We start from the raw sequence: 18,925 nt of genomic DNA, 5'->3' as shown, positions 1-18,925 counted from the left end.
TGCTATATATTTCATCTTTATTTTTAAACGACTGTTCGAGGAAACAAATAGATTTAATATGAACTGAAAAGTTTCAGGTAAAATTTCATGGAAGTTGGATTTATTTTCACATTAAATCGTGAATCACTCGCGCCCACACCTAAAGTGAAGCTTTGTTTAAAGGAAGGCAACAAAAGGGTGTGTGTGTGCGCGCGCGCGTGTGTGGATTGGCATGAGAGCGTGAGCAACCTCCCCCTGTCCCGCGGACTTGCTCAGAGGCCTGATCAATGCGACGTTACTAAACACTGCTACTTAACTTTTGCCAATAGGCAGATTCAAGTAAATATACTTTAGAATACATTAGGAGCGATGCATCACAGCACGGAGTCATTCAAAGAGTCATGAAAAGATCAGTCTGTCTCTAACAAGTGATTCTTGGGGAAATAGACAAGCCCGCTGTGTGTGTGTGTGTGTGTGTGTGTGTTGTAAACAATGAAGGATCAGGTAAGAACAGTTTGGAAGTTAATTAATAAGCTTATACTTTGAATAAAAGTTTGGAGGTTAAAAATTGGAAGAGCTGTGCGCGTGTGTGTAGATACATTTTAGGATAACATTTACTATAGAATAAAAGTAAAAAGTAAAATAGTATTATAATCAACACAATTAATATTATTATTACTACCATCATCAAAGACTCAGAGGTTTTGATTCAGCATTGATTAGTTGATCAGTTATCGGCAGCAGAGCCTCAAGACTAAACATCAACTGTAAGAATCGTCAAACACTCCCGAAACTACACTTAGTCACCACTTTAATGATTAAATTCCACTTTATAAGAACGATTAAAACAGTATTTAGTAATGACTCATAATTACTTCTGAAACAACATTGTTGGATTTTAAAATCAGCAATAAAACTTTTGAAGCTGGCTCACTGGTTGGAAAAAAAATCAAGTCTTTTCAAGTGAGTGAGACATTTTTACATGTTATTTTGTTAGATTACGGGGAGATTAATGGAGTGCTGCTTGGATGATGCTTGGCAATGTTTTAAAAATGTTACGGATAAATGACAACTGCATTATTAATGAAAGGTTAAATGAGGCACAGATTGTTCAGTGTCCTGAGATGACATCTGTTGTGACTTGGGGCTTTATAAATAAACTGAATTGTGTTGAAAAGCACTTTGAGTATCTTGAAAAGATAGACAGGGGTTTTACAAGAACAGCTCATTTAATTGTTTATAAAGGGTGCCCTTATCCTAAAGAACCACGATTCTTCATATTTGCAGAAGTGATTCTTTTTTTTTAACTTGATGTTAATAAGGTGGAAGCGGGTGCATACAGTCTGTTGCAAAATGGACGCTCAAACAGCGCAGATCCCCCCCCCCCCCAAATAATATGAAATGAATGACTATTCTGTGCAGCATCGCCCCACAGTCACAAAAACAGATATTGACACAGTTAATATTTCATATTGTATTCGCCACAGGATATTCAGATATTCTAAAAGCACTGCGTTACAATTCAAATTAAAACGGAGCTCGAGGCACACACACACGCGCGCCCCCCCCCCCCCCCCACACACACACACACACACCCACACACACCCCACACACTTACACATTTATTTATCTGCTGATGTGTGTTTAAATTCACATTTTTGTTCGTCTCAATTTAAAACAGATCTACATGCAAGAAAATAGAAGAAATCAGCAATGATTGATTAGAAATGGTTTTTGATTAACCCCCCTCACTCTCTCTCTCTCTCTCTCTCTCACACACACACACACACACACACACACTGATGACCCTGCCATAGACCCAGCTGTTTTTGTTTGTTTGCTGTTGTTTTTTTTGTTGTTGTTGTTTTTTCCCCGTGGATTAAAAAAGGAGAAACAACAACACTCGCTGCAGAAAAGGTTGGAGTTTCAGTAAAAGTCCCCAAACTTTGTTTTAATCGCAGCTCCTGGTGAATTAGGAGCAAAGGAGCCGCAGCAGTGAAAGTTACCATCCATCACCAGCGCGACCAATAAGCTGCTGTGGCCGGCCGGCTGAGCACAGATGACGGATTCGCTGCTGCGCGGGCTTCCGTAATTCATTTTCGATATCGGTGGTTGCTGGGATCAATAGAGGGACATTAACCCGAGCGGATACTGCTGTTCTCCTGGTGGCACAAGCCGAAGCCACACCCCCCCCCCCCCCCCAACTCCTCCTCTCCTGCGTTGGCACGGAGGGTCACCCACCGTGGAAAAGGAGCTGCTGTGCGCCAGGACATCACAACTCATCAGAGTGGTTATGGATGACCGTGACCTAACTGTTTACAAACACGGATCAGGGGTGGGTGGTGGTGGTGGTGGTGGGTTATTATATGCAACATGCAAATGATTGGTGATGATACACAGGATTGTTTGAATATTTTTGTAGTTCTCATTTAAGATTTTGCGTAAAAGCGGTGATAAATGTAAAGGAGTAGTGTACACACACACACACGCGCGCGCGGACACTGTGCACAGGAAAGTATCATCTAAAACCTCATCTTCAGCTTTGGGCTCGTGTTTGAGAGACAAGATACGCCCTTTGGCCTTTAGAGGGTTTGTTTGTGTTTGTAAAGTTTACCGAGAAGAAAAAGTTGAAAAACACTGGTCGTCTTTAACCTTTTGACCACCGGGCTGAAGTTTTCCACACTTACTTTACAGCTCAAAACGACCCTTAGAACAAAAATCCAATCCCTCGATCTGAACGTGCGAGCTGCTGTGTTGCACCCATACCAGGAGGGCCCCTGCAAACAGGCACCAACCTATCGACGCACCCCCTGATCCATACGCACTCTGACATTGATGGATGGCTGAACTGAACTGACATCGGCGAGCCGCAAAGTTTCATGCAAGAAGTTTGCAAAGGCGTGAAACACGAGAGTTGATGCGCCGGAGTTTGATTTTTAGTTTTCTTTAAAAAAAAAAAAAAAAAAAAGTGGTCTCAATCCGAGCAGCAAAGAGGCGTAAAGATGGGTCAGAAGCCTAGAGGCTATGAAGAAATAACAGTCTGCAGATTCACTCCATAACACATGCTGCAGGGAAGAAAAATGAAGTTGGAAGAAAAGAAAAAAAATGATGGGAGCACGTTATGGCAAGAAATATTTAACCACTTTGCTTCTTACAGGCTGCGAGATGTGAAGCTGCAGGCGCAGCTCTCCAAATTATAACTCAATGCGCAATTATTGGTACAAAAAGTTTGAAAGCCCTGCAAGTTAAGTTCCAGTGACACGTCAATTAATATTTAACCTTCATCACATGCGCTGCTGGCGCCTTGTCAGAAGCTTTTATCAGAGAAAACAAGGAGCGAGCCCCCCCTTATCCATCTGGGTGCAAACGTTGCGCACTCCGTAACGGATTGCGCTTCTGTGTTTTATCTCAGGAGTCTAATGCAATCTTTTTCAGGAATTCGAGCTTCAGTGCAACGTGAAACAGCCCCATGACATGGGGGGGAGGAGGGAAGGAAGGGATGGGAGGCGGGGGGTGCAAGTGACGTCACATCAACCCCAGACAGGGTGCACGAGAGCGAGGATGTTCACCGCGGGGGCGCGCACATGCGCACAGGCTCGGTCTCGACTTAACAGGAGCGAGGGGCGCGTCGATATCCACACAGCGAGGCGAGCGGCGCTTCGGGTGCAGCAGCAAGGTGCGGAGCGGGGAGACACATCCAGCACGCGCGCTCAGCTCACGGGGTTTGCGGCGCAGTGTTTTTGCGTGGCGCGGCCGGGGATCGGACCTTTTTAAAACCATGCTGGATTGACCGCCAAGAAGCAAACCCCACAATCAATGGCTTGGCTTTGAAATCGTTGAGCATTTATTGGAAAGGAGCGCGAGACAGAGCGACAGTGGGGAGAGCGAGAGAAGCGAGATAGAGAGAGAGTGAGAGAGAGAGAGAGTGAGAGGGAGAGAGAGTGGCGAGTGTGGTGGAAATAAAGATCATTTTTGACCAGCGATGGAGCTTACAATGGAAAACATCGGAAATCTGCACGGCGTATCTCACGCCCATCAAACGAGTGACTTAATGAACTCCCCGCACGCGCGCCAGTCGTCGGCGTCGCATCGGAACTTGGTGTCGCACGGACGCTCGGCCATGGTGTCCAGCATGGCCTCGATACTGGAGGGAGCCGGGGACTACCGCACCGACCACGCGCTCTCAGGGCCCCTGCATCCGGCCATGACCATGTCGTGCGACTCCGGGATGAGCCTGAGCAGCACCTACACCACGCTGACGCCGCTGCAGCACCTGCCCCCCATATCCACCGTCTCGGAGAAATTTCACCACCCGCACCCGCACGCTCACCATCATCCGGCGCACCAAAGACTCGCAGCAGGGAATGTTAGCGGCAGCTTCACCCTGATGAGAGATGACCGAAGCCTCGCCTCCATGAGTAACCTTTATGGCCACTACCCCAAAGACATGTCCGGCATGGGGCAGCCCCTGTCTCCCCTCTCAAACGGTCTAGGGTCTCTGCACAGCTCCCAGCAGACTCTTGGCGCCTATGGTCCTGGAGCTCACCTCTCCAATGACAAAATGCTCTCGTCGGGGGGGTTCGAGTCCCACGCAGCCATGCTGTCCAGGGGTGAGGAGCATCTGGCTCGAGGTCTCGGGGGCCACGGGGCCGGGCTCATGACATCCTTGAACGGCATCCACCATCACAGCCATCCGCACTCTCAGGCAAACGGATCCATGCTGTCAGAGCGGGACAGACAGACGGTGGTGGGAGGTGGGCAGGGAGCCGGGTCAGGGCAGGTGGAGGAGATTAACACCAAGGAGGTGGCGCAGCGGATAACGGCGGAGCTCAAGCGCTACAGCATCCCGCAGGCCATCTTTGCTCAGAGGATCTTGTGCCGGTCCCAGGGAACTCTGTCCGACCTGCTGCGGAACCCTAAACCGTGGAGTAAGCTCAAGTCTGGCCGGGAGACGTTCAGAAGGATGTGGAAGTGGCTCCAGGAGCCCGAGTTCCAGCGGATGTCAGCGCTCAGGCTTGCAGGTGAGTGAGGAGACAGCTCCCAACCTGAGTGATGTGGAGGGATCAATTAGAAGTCAATGTGGCGAGACTGCCAATAGCTGCTCAAACAGACATTACCAGAAGTTATTAGTCGATCGTATTGAGTAAAAACTTCATCATGACAGTTGGGGTGTTAAATGTTGGGGTAAATCTATATTTTGATTGATGCTACAATCCACAGATGTATAAACAAACGCTAGTGATAAACAAAAACTCCTCTGAAGCAGAACGTGGGCAAGAGCAGAGCAAAAAAAGTTTGGTTTTACGCACATACAAGACTTTTACGCATGGATCCAGCATGGGACACATACGTGTTTCTTCCTCTGTCTCGTTCTCTATCTTTGTCTCACACAAGCATGTGACCATACAACCACACACAAACAGAAATTGGCCTAAAAGAAAAGCATAAATAAAAAAATCAAAGCCGGATGTGTAAAATAGACAAACATCAAGATGCAGACTATTGTTTATCACATAAATGGATATTTAGGCACTTTTCTTGTTATTAAAAAGAATTTTCGTGGCAAACAGGACAAGGCTTAGGCCTGACCAAAGAGCCATGGGGGAGCATGACCTCCTCTGGATCAATATTTCAGGTCCAGGCGTCCCCTTTCAGAGGAGCTGATAAATGATCGATTTGGATCTGAAAGGCAGAGACACAAACAGATGCGTCTTGGCACTTTGGGACAACACGTCTCCAGATTTGATTTAAGGGCCCGTGCAATCATGCAGCCGAGAAATTATTTCTCTGTGATTTGTGGAGCAATGCGCGCTCAGCAGAGTGAACACGTGAAAAGAAACAAACCTTTTTTTATTCAGTTTTGACTTTACTCACTGATCAGTCATTTCGATTTATATTGGGCCAAGATGACCACATTAAAGCCTGCGATTCCAACACTCCTCCCCTGCTAAAACCCCATTTAACACCTGATAAACGTTTAAGCATAAATGAAAAGGAAACGTCACGGTGGGGTTAAGATGGGGATGTGAGTGAGAGGTCCCCTCTCATCTCATCGATGTTTGTGTAAAGACCCTGTTTAGACGGCGCTGCTCCTCCAAACGTCAATCAGCGCATCTGCGTCGTATTTCAGCAACCAGTTCAATTAAGCAGATATAGTGGCATATTTTAGTTCCAGTCAATGCCCTATTGAAAAGCACTTAATGGCATGTAAATTGTTCCTTTGCGTATTTAGTGGGGTTCTGGTAAATAAAGATTTAAACACTCCACAATTGTCTCTTTAAGTGCCACTGCTGTTAAAGCTAATTGGGCTGAGGGGTTTTATATCTTCCACAGCCGGCACCAGGATAAAACCTCCAGAAGGAGCTGGAGAGCTACACATCTGCGCAGTGCATCACTAAATGTGGCCTGGCTCAGGTCAGATTAAGAATGGGAGAGATGCGTGTGCATAAAAGTGCGCATTTGTTTCTGTTTATTTAGTGGCCAAACGATTTTTGAATTTGATCCAATGCCTTCACCTGCAATCATTATCCTATTTCAAGAGTCCTGCTTGACATGCAGCAGATTTGAAGCCTCCATTGTACACACACACACAAGGAAACTCCATGTGTGCACAATGACAAATGACTCGTATGTAAATGCAGGGGAGCAACATTTTACTTACTGCATTTAAAATCACAATTATCCTCGGCGCACATGTGGGCTGGGAGTGGGAGTTAGTGGGGATTGGTGGTGGTGGATGGGGATGTGAGGGTGGGGGTGAGGGGGGTGGGTTGTGATGCTGAAAGTGAAGCTGGGCCATATACTCGCTTGGCCACATCAATCAATAAATTCAAATTACTATTCCAAATTCATCACAGTCACACAAATCAATGCAGCTGGCCTGCTTAGCTAATGCAAAAAATACCCGTGTCTGCACACACACGCGCGCACACATGCACACAAACATGGACGACGATCCACTGTTGAAAGGAAAACAGAAAATAGAGCATACATAGGCCTGTTTGGGGGTGTGGTATGTCCTTCACGTTGAACAACGAGGGCAAAGAAACACACCGTCTACCCCCCCCCCCACCCCTCCCCGCGTATAATTTTCTGTGCGACGCCAGAAGAAACCTGGAAGGGCTTATTCACATCATCTTGGATCAGCATCGAGATAGTTGTTGCTTAAATGAACATCAAGCTGCACCATAGGAAAAAGATGCGAGGGCGAGGTGAGGTTTAGGAGACATGTAAAGATCGCATTAACGATGAAAACAATTCGTCTTTGCATCTGTGTTGAATTCCACACTCCATCTCAATGTATTTGGTCGGGTCAATACAGCCCTGATCGATAAGGATAGCCAGTGCATCTATCAATTATCCCGCCTCAGCACTCTCACCCATTGGTCTCTCCCCTCGAGCAGAGGGGGAGGGACGGAGGAGAGGGAGGCGGAAGCTGGAAAAGGTTGGGAGAGGGGACAGCTGTTAGAAAAAAAAAAAAAAACGCTGCTCACATTTTACTCTCTATTTTGCTCTATTTTAATTTGATGTTTAAGCTTAATCGTTTGTTTGTTGTGTACTGCACTCATCTTCTCCTTGAGAACAACTTGGAATTGTCCTTTAAGAACACACAAAACGCTTAATGGTCTTCTTTTGAGTTGAACAGATGAAGTGGAGGATGTCGTGGCATCCGTGCTCCGTTTGAGCAAACAAAACAGGAAAAAAAAAAGCACAAAAATAAAAGCGCAGCAGGTTAATTTCCATTTGAATGGCTGGAGCACGTGCTGGGGTGGGCAGGTCAAGACCCTTAGGACACGGAGGAGAAACATGCCGGAAAATAAGGGTGGGGATGGGACGGAGGGGGGTGGAAGAATGGGTGGGTGGGGTGCTCTGTTCATGTTTCAATGGACTACGAGCAGTTTACACAAACCTAATCCAGGCAGAGGCATCTTCGTCACACTGATAGTTCTCCTCTACCTCACACGTGCAATGGCTTAGGTAATTCATCACCTTCATTGGAGGTGCATCATATTAACATACACTTATCTACTCTGTGTGAGTTTGATGCTTCAGTCCGACTGGAGATAAAACAAGTAAAACCACCGATTTCCCAATGAAGTCATTTTAGGACTGAGCGCTGTCCATGGTGCTGAACCGTCCGCGCTGTCTGCTCGGAGACATTTCAACGTGCTGTTGTTTTACATTCATACAGGTCTTAAACGCCATTTTTTCCTCTTCATCCAGCAGCTTCCACCCATTGATCAATATTACAATCCACAGTCGCGTCCATCACACCACCCTGCGCCTCATACTCCACCGACTCCATTTAAATCACAGCCTCTGCTGTGCCTGTATCTGGAAAAATGAAAAATAAATCCGAACGCAACAATTATTTGTCAAGCTACGTTCTTCATATGTCATTCATTAGAACGTCGTTAAGGCTGGGTCATCTGTATTCTTTTATTTTGTCCATAGAAAAATGTCTTGATGTTGTGAAATGATCGATCGGGGCTTTAATAATTGATTGGGAAGGGGGGTAAACAGTGCATCTGTGGTTTCAGAGCATCGTTGTTCGTTAAGCAACACCACCGCGTGCTGTAAGTACCGAGACAGACACACACGTACGAGCATAGCCTTTTGCAAACCCTGTGGGAGAGAGCAACAGCCATTTTCGTGAGATTATACCCAGAGGCTATTTTGTGGTTAAATCCTGGTTTGACTCGGCTCATTCCAGATGAAAAGACATCTCACGTCCAGCATCATTACCTGGACCCCGCCACGAGGAGGAGCCGTGGCTGGAATATGTGGATTAATTCCAGAGATGAGCAGGAATCATAATGATTCAACATGCAGCCACAAATGTGATTCTGTTGACACAAATGCAACTGGAGGTGCGATTTGAAGCTTGTTTTTGTTTTTCACGAGGTGTATGCAAACGTGTCCCCCCCACACACACACACATACACACACATGCATAAAGCCTGCATGTATGTGATCTGGATGTAGAGCGCGTTTTTTGCGCCACATTGTTAAGGCCGATCTGGCAAACCCTGAATCTGTATCGATTTCCATTCCTCGCGGCCTCTCCTTCCCAGCTCTGGAGCTGCGCCATGCCCCCCCCCCCCCCCCCCCACACACACACACACATACACCCCTCCAGCTTCACGCAGCACCTTTTCTCCCATTAACAGCTCACCTTCTCCAACAAATTCACACACTAACAGCAACACCTTCTCTGCCGTAGCTTAGTCCAAAACGGTGAAAAAGCACGAGATTCCCCCCCCCCCTCCCACACACACACACATCTCTGTTCCTGGATTAGTAGCGCCAGACGACTTAAAGTTCACAGTTGTTTAACCTCTTTTCACTCATTACGCTTTTCCCACCCACACTGACGCATCCCTCACCCCTCTCTGACCCTATTGTTCCAAATATTGGACTATTTTAATATAAATCGTATCATTCTGTCTGTCTGTCTGTGTGTCTGTCTGTCTGTGTGTCTGTCTCGCACGCTTCAGTTCTCGCGCGCGGTTTTAGCAATTAGAGTTGCAGTGGAGATCTGGACTCCGTACAGTCTCCAATCCCGTCTCTTCTATTTTAGTTGATCAATTCCTACCCCCCCCCCCCCCCCCCCCCCCCACCACCACCACCAATCCCCCGCCCCCTCACCGAAGCGGATCGATAGGAGAGAATGACCTTTAAATCAAATTGCTGGCAGAGTCAACGGAATGCACGCGGCCAGCATCAAAGGGTTAATGGCACTGCGCGCGCTACCCCATATACCAGGTACAAATATACATGTATACAAAGCAGCCTCGAAACCGGAAATAATCAAGATTAATGTGTTTGTGTGTGTGTGGTGTGTCTAATATTATTTGAAATTGTTAAGCGTGTTAGTAAATGTGCGCGCGCAGAGGCCGAACAAAAACTAATCAGACTGTGAGCTTTTGACCCCCCACAATCTGTCTGTGCTGGTTTACATAAGAGTCTGTTCCAAAGAGCAGGCTTTTGTTTTGCAATTAAAACCGCTGACCTGACCACATCAGCTGTGCTGATTGGCTTCTTATGTAACGCACATATTTGTGCATGCGCCCACCCCTTGGCCCCCATGTCTGATGTGTCAAATGTCAGGTGTTCCAGTTTTTACTTCCAAACACGCAGAGTTGATGGTTTTTTGAATTTCAGCCCAGCTCCTCCCCCCTACACACACACAGGTTGTAAACGAGTGTGGAGCAGCGCTGAAGCTGCAGTGAATCCGCGCAGCTCCGTCCTTATCTGAAGCCCTGACAGGCCATCGCTTATTAAAGGGCCGATAATGGCTTGTTTAATGCACGGAGTAAGAACAGAAGGCAAGGACACTGTCCGCGCAATTAAAGAGGGGAGAGGCAGGCATCCAGTGGATAACTTGTCCATAAAAAGCAAAAAGTCATTTAGCATCATGCTGGAAGAAATCCAAAAAGAGCTGGGCTCAATAAACACACACACACACAAAGAGAGAGAGAGAGCACGTGTCACAACACATCAAAGTATCTTTCACCGCTTAGTTTGAATTATTAAGAAAAAATGCATTCTTATTATTCTTATTCACATTATTCTTATTTTTCTTATTATCATTCGTCTTCTTCTTCTTATTATTATTATTATGACAAATTATACCTGAGAAGAAATAAGAAGCCAAACAGATGGTTTGGAGCGCGTGTAAGTCTTTCTGCAAGGTCGATCACAACAAAACCACAAAAACGCTCACACACATGTGCGCGCGCGCAGCTAATCGTACCCACAAATGCAACCCGAAACTCCGGTCGGGCAAGCCCACACAGATCAACAAAGGAACAAAACGACTGTGAAATCAATTGATGAATGAATCGATGTCAGCCCATAAAGCATTTGTGTTGCTCGTTATTAAATATAACAAACTGGCTGCGGGTTATTCAGAAATGAATAATTTGGTTGCGCGAGTGCGACGAAATACAAACTCTGACTGGGATGCTTAGTCGATTATTTGTACTGGATTTCTGAACTCTGTTGGCGCGTGTACGAGATTTGTTAAAATATTTATTAGAGTCATTATTTGTGTTGGTTTAGTAAATTCAAATTATTAAAAAAAAATTAAACAATTGTTTTTATTAGTTTTGAACTTTCTTAAAACAAATATGATGGACACAAATTATATTATTTCTATTTCAAAATGTATATTTCGAATTTTACAGCTGGCCCTATAATAAACCGATAGAACAACTTCTGAGTGTTTAATTGAGACATAAAAGCAACAATAAAAACAAATAAATAAAGACGTTTAATAACTGCCAATGTGAAAGTGAAGAGAAATTAAAAAAATGCAGTTTGTTTCCAAACTAAACAAACTAATCAGTTGATTCATTTCAATTTGATTTGTGCCTGCACACATCAGCCGCAATCAAATCAGCGCAGGGGCTCCTGTATTTATTTATCTGTTGACGGCATCTTCACATGAGGAGGAGGTGGGTGGGGGTGGGGGGTGTTTCTGGAATTGGATGTGGAAAATTCCTGCATATTGAAAACCTGTCTGAGTCCCGGTGGAGAGGCAGCATCTGACTGCAGATCAGCCTGAGGATTCTCCCGCGACCAAACAAGACATCATGAAGCTCAGTGACAGCTCGGGCTGCTGCTCACATCTGGACGATTAAAAAAAAAAAATTACTTAATTTTTGTTAATGAAGATGATTAAAACGCTGCTGCTTTTTTCTAAAACCTGTCCACCCCAATGCAAGAGAGGCGATGATGAAAAGAGGACAAACTGATTATCCTGCCAAAGTCCCGCGAGACTTTAGAGCTGTTCATTATTGCTTCTCAAAATCAGGTCTTGAGCTTTATTTTTAATTTTATTCAAATTTTTGTTTATTTTCCACTCATGCGAGTTGCACATTCTTAACATTCTTTTGAAACACTTTAAAGAAACTGAACAATGTTTCTTTAAATTCAAATTGTTACTCTTTATTTGGTATTTCTTTAATATAAATCACTTTTACAAATGACTCAGAGATATTTAGTGGTGAAGTTATTGTAAAAAGCTGTTGAAGTGCATTGAAATAAATAATTTTGAGTCAACATTTATCTGCATTTATATAACTGAGGTTTTAAATATAGCATTTGTCAGTATAAGTTATTGCACTTTAAACAGCAGAGATAAAGTTTAATTTTGTATTTATTTTCATTTAACACAAGTTACATAAAGTATTTAACAAAGATTTGTACAGTTTTACACGCACTTTATACATTTTTTACAAACTGATAATTGTTTTAAAAATAAATATTCATATATTGTTAAAAAATATATAAATTTTTGATTTGTCACTGTATTTATTTTTTTGCACAGATTTGGACACAATTAGTTTATTTTCCGAATGCGCTATAAAACAAAATTACACTAAGCTCTGTTGTCCAAACTAATTGCAAAAATAAAGAAGAACATATGATGCAAGTCAGAAATCATGGACCTGCTGGTTCAAACATACAAACTATAACAGGGGGGGAATTTTTCCACCAGTTTCTTTCAGTCACGAGCTTCTAATGGCTGAGTGCGTTTAATTATCCAAACCCTCATAAGGAGCAGGATCATCACAGGCCGCAGCTCCAGATGATTATTGGATTCTCCTCCAAAGCCTTTTCACACACACTGATTAAAAACACAGAAAAATAAATGAATAAAACAAGGATTCTTGTTTTATTTTAACGCGTTGCGCTGCATATTTTATGTATCCCCCACCAAAATAAAATAGAATAAAAGCAAAAGCCTCAGTGTGAATGACAGCTGCTGCAGGAAACCCAAAGGCTAAATCCATGTGCGTGATTTAAAAGGTGCCAAGTGGGTGTAAGTGAGTTCATGCTGGAGAGAAATGCCTCGAGTCGCAGGGAGAGAAGCAGAAACAAGGAAACAAACAAAGTGTCGCGCTTCATTAGTATATTAACACCAATTCTCAGTCATTAAATGAAGGAGTATTGAGTGTGTTGGTGAAAAGAGGAGGCTTGGCACGCTTTGCCCTGCAGCCAAATGCCACAGCTGAGAGGGAGGAGAGAGGGGGCCGCGCGCGCGTAAGCTGCCATCCATCTTTAGAGCAACAGCTCATGCGAAACAGCAGAGAAATTGCTTAATAAATAGTGTGAGAGTGGCCCGTGCGCTCCCGTGCCAGCGCGCAGCGGCACTGCGGCGGCGCAGCTCCCAACAAGAAGAGGGCCGCGCCGCGTGCGCGCAGACGCGCTGGACTGGAACCGGTAAACATGTTTACTGGGAAATTAATGAAATCAACACTCTCTGCTGACCTCGCCTGCAACTCCACAGCAGAGGAACAAGGGGGAGGAGAGGGGGAGACAGAGATGCAGATGCGCCATCATGGTTCCATAAAAGCCCACAGGTAGAATATTAGGCGGTTTGACTTTCTCATTATGAGCAGGAAGGGCAGCACTGATCAATACATGATTAATGCTCGAGATGGACCCCCCCCCCCCCACACACACACACCCGAAATGGATGACACTCCATCTGATTTAAACAGACAAAAAAAAGAAAAGAATTATAATCCATTCCTCCTCATTTTTAATTTTTGAATTTATTTTATTGTGTTCCTTCCCCCACCATACACACACACATGCACGCACGCGCTCACGCACACTTCGAGATATAATTAATTGGACGGACTGAATTTCACACACGAATTATTCACGAATCTATCGATCCATATCGATCAGCCAGGGCCTCTCCTCTTAACCTCGCTTGGTTTTTGTCGTGAAGGGAAGAATATTAATGTCACGAGTGGAAAAGAAGTCACATGAATAAAAAAAGGTAACGAGTTCTTTTCAATCATAGATACGACAATAAAGTGAAATGAATCCCAGACGTGTCTGTGAATTTGTGAGGAAATTATTATTATTTTTTTCTTAAATATTATTGCGGTATTATTTAAGATGCACTGTGCGTGTGTGCGTGCGCGCGCGTGTGTGTAGCGAAAAAAAAAAACAGTGCCGGATAAACGTGTTGATCAATCAGAGCTCGAGGAATCCATTCAAAGCAGCTCCAGCTGCTGTTCACAGATCCATAGCAGTTTTTTTTATTTATTATTTTTTTTATTATTTTTTATAAATCCCAGCCTCTCTGCTAACAGCAGGATGTTCACCTCAGAAAACACTCTGCAGCACCGAACCAGGATTTCTTACTCTCGTCCGCTTCGCTTTGTGCGCGAGCTTCTTCCAGTCTCTCTGCTCGGTGCCTACTGTAGCTCTAAAAGCTGCAATCATTGATTTTTTTTTCTTTTCTACGCCGAGCTCGGTTCAGTAATCAGGGCCCCCTTCCTCACCGATCGATCGATATCGATTAGTAAATCCAGCGCCTGTAGCAAAGGCAGTGCGCTGTGGCGCCCCGAGACGAGAGCGCCCCCTGCCGGCAGCGAGGCGCTGCGTGAAGGTGGGGAAAGCGGATGGGAACGTTTCAGCAGGTTGTGGAGGCCTGTTTGTAGACTGACACTGACTGCCATCTGGGCTTTTAGCAGGAAATCATTTAAAATCTTACAGAGCACGTGCACATTGTGTTTTTTAAATTGATAATTTAAAGATAGTGGTTCCAAAACTTGTCTGGAAACAACCTGACAGCTGTGGTTTTTGAACACAAAATACAACAATGACACAACCCTGCTGTCTTCTGTACTTTGCAACATTTATGTCACAAATGTGCTATTACTACAAGTTTTATTAGATATTATCTGCAGGTCATCTCAAGACCTTTTATCCAGTGGTGCAGTCTACATATTTGTTCTGTGAACCAAATTACACTGGTCAGTACAATGCAATCGTCAATTTATTTTGATGTTTTTAGCATAATGAACATTTCCAATTTTCTCTGATGCTTACATTTGAATAAATGAACAACAAACTTTGTACAGCATTCGGCTTTGTATTAAAAACGTTATAAAATTTATAAAACAGTATCAAAGCAAAACATGTTCAAGTATTAAGTAAGTATTAAATGATTCACTGGATAAGCGTACATTCGCTGCATACAGATAAATTAATACAGAAGCATTTAACTGTCATTTAACATATCAATGACATGTGCCTAATGATATGTCATGTATCATTGGGCACTTTTCTGAAATTCTAGTGGATATACTCTGTATGCCGGCGTATCGTGTAGACTAAACCACTACTTTCATCACCCACAGAGAGCTGCAACTTTGGGAACCCTTCCTTTAATAGTTTTGTAAATTATTCATAAAATACTGATCTTTAGTTCGTTTCACTAACATGACATAATTAAAACAAATGTACTCATATATTAGCGTCCACGTTTCTCATCAAACGTTGCCACTTCTATTAAAGGGACAGCAAAACAAAAAAATCACATGAGCTAAAATTCAGCTTGTTATAATTTATGCATTTAAAAAAAAATCAATAATTGAGTATGTGAAACTAATTAAAGTATTTGCAATATAATTATAATATAGGTTCAGGAATTTTGTGTGTTTTGTGTGTGTGTTTGGACAAAATAATCTCAGTTGCCAACTGCATGAAATAAACGAGATAAACACACAATATGATATTTATATTAATACCAACGCTGCTGTACCAAAAACAAGAACAGAGTCGAGTCGAATCTGTAAATGATACTATAACAAAAAGCACATTTCTACACAAGATGGGTATAACGTAATTGCATGCACAAGTCCAATGGGAAAGTCACGCATACTAATTTTAAAACGGGACTCAGCTAATATTTCTTTACATTTTTCAATTGTTGTGATGACTGTGTTTAATTTTACCAGATAATGAATTTTGTTCTTGAGCATCTCCACATTATGGCTCATTTATTCACTGCTGTCATGTTCAGTATGGTCTGGTATGTCCCTCACTTCATCTCCTCAGCTCCTTCCTGTGCTTCCAAAGGGCCTGGTGGAGCAGCGACGTTTAGGCTCACCGTCCTGCTGGGAAACAAATCCTCATGGGCTCAAGTTTGATCCAGACAGGCTGGCGTGTCTCTGATGGTTGTATAGGGCGGTAGCTTCTCTCTGATCAGTGTGATCCGGCACCCAAATGTGGAACTCATGGATCTTCATGTCTGGATTAAAAAGAAGTGTTCTATTATTCAGGATCCTTTGCAGGTGGACTTCTTTTCTGATGCTTAGCTTCTCATCCAACTTTAAAAAAAAATCCAAATCAGTGAACTTAGAAAGCCCAGACAAGAAGTGAACTGTCTTCAGGAAGCTCCACCTGCCTTCAGTTTTATGCCCTGCAAAAAAAGCTAAGGCTATAAAGTTTTTTTTTTTTTTTTTTGGTGAGAGTAATTACAAAAAAAGAAAAAGTGTTTAAATTAGATCAACATGAAACGCGTGAGCCGACTTCATTTTTTAAAAAGCAAATTACTAACATTTCTTGGCAGCTGAGATGGAGCAGATTATAGATTATTGTTGTATCGATGGCTGACAAAAACAATCAATTTGCAAAAAAATCTATTATGCAAGAGAGCCTGCAATATTTGTAACTGGGAATAAGCAGGTGGTATTTAGTCGGGTCTGTGTTTGCAGCTAAATGTCACCAGAAATAGGAAAATACAGGGTTTCTTAAGTCATAAAAATAAATTGAATTTGAGCAAAATATCTTTGCGATCTAATCAGATAACTATTTTGATAAAAAGTGTATACAACTTTTTTTTCTGGCATCTATACTTATAGCCCAAATAATAAATAACACCACTAAGCTGCTTTTTTTTTCTGGTTTTCATATATAAGCGTTTAATAAATCAAAGTACACGATGATATATTCTGTGCACAGACAAGTGTGTTTTGGGCAAACTTTTGTGTGGCATATTAGCATGTGTCCCAGTGCGTGACATGCACAGCACCAGCGTTGATTTGAAATATGAAGATGATGGATGTGCAAGTGTGCAGGTTAGACATCTGTAGTAAACAGATTGGACTGCAATGGCTGATCAATGGGCTCTGTTCCACTGTAATTAGACACACAGCGCCACTGCTTGGCTCCAGCCACTTCAGCATAATCACTACCACCCTGCAAACACACACACACACACACACACACATGCACGGACGCACACACGCAGAGGGACAGAATAAAAGTAAAAAAAAAAAAAAAGAAATAATAAAAAAAGTAATCCATCCTTAAACGCATCAAGTCGCACAGACACACAGCGTGAGAGTGAGACATTAGTGGAGGAGGAGTGAAAGCAGGAGGAGACCCAGCATCTCTCCAGTCTGAACTCTTTTAATTGAGACGGTGGGGAAGCAGAGTGGGACGTGCAGACTGTTCTGGGAGGATTCGATCCTCCGTCAGCAGGGGGAACATGTGGCTGTAAAGGTGGTGCCTGAACCATTCATGCCCCCCTCCCCCCCTCCCTCCCATATCTCTGGGTGCAGTTTCTACCTGTCTGCTGTTTTCCACAGGTCTCCATCAAACACTTGGAGTTACACTTACCCACAATACAACACTGTATTAACTATTAATTTCAGTGTTGTCTGCCCACAACCCCATCACCTGGCTGGACCCCACTCCCCCCACCCCTCATCCCCCACCATCCCAAACGTAAGAGTGTGCAGCTTTCTTTTGAACATTGCTCTGTGTGTAGGAAGGGGCTCATAGCAGCTACTGCGAGCGCCTCTCAAAGTGTTTGTGTTTGGGGAGGGTGTGTGCATGAAAAGGGGGTGTTGCGAGGGTTTATAAATACCCTCTCAGAGTGGGCTCCAGTGGGCTGTGTTTGAAGTAGCAGACTGTAGACCTGCTGGGGGGGATCTGACCTCGGTCCCTGCAGAACCCCCCCCCCCCCCCCTCAATTCCTACAGCAAGTCGGTCAATATCTCGCTTTCTCCTTCACATGCCGCCCCTCCCTCCTCCTCCCAGCTCCTCTTTTTAGTTCTTACACACACAGCTACACACACTTTGTCTCACTCCTGCATCTTTTCTCTTCTCGTCTCCTCTGTCTCCAGTTTACCCCCCCCCCCCCCCCCACACACACAAAGCAACACAAAATGCTTACTTTTGTGCAACAGTCACTCAGTCCCCCATTGCGACTCAAACTGCATTAATATTGAATCAAACAGCAGTGTCTCCAGCTAGCAGGCAACAGCCAGTCCCGCTGCCATGCACCCCCCCCCCCCATCCTTCTCTCACCGCAGGCTGGCTCCCTGTCTGCACTCTGCAGGATGGAAGGAATATTCCCACTGGGAAGGAGGCATGGATTAGCTTTAAATCAACTTTAATATGGCAATAGAGATAGAGCTGTAGCATCTCTGCTGCTGCATAAACTACTTTTATGTGTTTAAGTACTTGCCGTCAGTTCCCTCCACACGCTGTCTTGGTTTTTGTGGCACCGAAAGCAATTGCTACTGCATATTTACTTTCTGCTTTGTTTTCTCTCCCCCCTCTCGTCCCACCGCTGCCACCCACACCAAGCCTGCAAGCGCAAAGAGCAGGAGCAACACAAGGACCGCAACACAGCGCCCAAGAAACAGCGTCTGGTCTTCACCGACCTGCAGCGGCGCACACTCATCGCCATCTTCAAGGAGAACAAGCGTCCCTCCAAGGAAATGCAGATCACCATCTCCCAGCAGCTGGGCTTGGAGCTCAGCACCGTCAGCAACTTCTTCATGAATGCACGTCGCCGCTGCGTAGACCGCTGGCACGATGACCATGGTACCAGCCCAGGGCAGCCGGGCACATCCACTACCACCTTCTCAAAGGCCTGAGAGGAGGAGGAGGCCTTCAGAGGGCTGGGGAACCAGGCCAGAACAGCAGGCGTCATAGAAAGTTGGCAGTGATGCCTGTCTCAACCTGGCCTGGACTGTCTGAATGTGCCCTCTGCCTGCAAAAATCTTCTGTGCCATGCAATCATCTGTTTTGTCGGTCAAAACGCCAAACTCTCACCTGAAGAAGCATAATCCAAGAGGTGAGGGGTGTAGTCAGGTCCAATTTGCATTTCTCACACAAG

At 44.3% G+C, this 18,925-nt stretch overlaps 1 protein-coding gene across 1 annotated transcript; it reads left to right on the top strand.

The window, feature by feature from the left end:
* Positions 1 to 3,582: 3,582 nt before the first annotated feature.
* On the top strand, positions 3,583 to 18,683 carry onecut3a (one cut homeobox 3a). The gene is made up of 2 exons (XM_037674781.1): positions 3,583 to 5,000; positions 18,391 to 18,683. Exons 1-2 carry the CDS (start codon positions 3,962 to 3,964, stop codon positions 18,681 to 18,683), a joined length of 1,332 nt encoding a protein of 443 aa, XP_037530709.1. The 5' UTR covers positions 3,583 to 3,961.
* The last annotated feature ends 242 nt before the right edge of the window (positions 18,684 to 18,925 follow it).

This window comes from Nematolebias whitei, chromosome 3, assembly GCF_014905685.2.
Source record: "Nematolebias whitei isolate Nwh7 chromosome 3, NemWhi1, whole genome shotgun sequence".
NCBI classification, from domain to species: domain Eukaryota; kingdom Metazoa; phylum Chordata; class Actinopteri; order Cyprinodontiformes; family Rivulidae; genus Nematolebias; species Nematolebias whitei.
This window is presented reverse-complemented; position numbering and strand designations above follow the sequence as displayed.

What these genes read in the sequence shown, in the direction of transcription:
- onecut3a (XM_037674781.1), top strand. Translation starts at nt 3,962, where the DNA reads ATGGAGCTTACAATGGAAAACATCGGAAATCTGCACGGCGTATCTCAC. An exon ending in GTCAGCGCTCAGGCTTGCAG is followed by an intron (nt 5,001 to 18,390) that starts GTGAGTGAGGAG and finishes ACCCACACCAAG; the next exon opens with CCTGCAAGCGCAAAGAGCAG.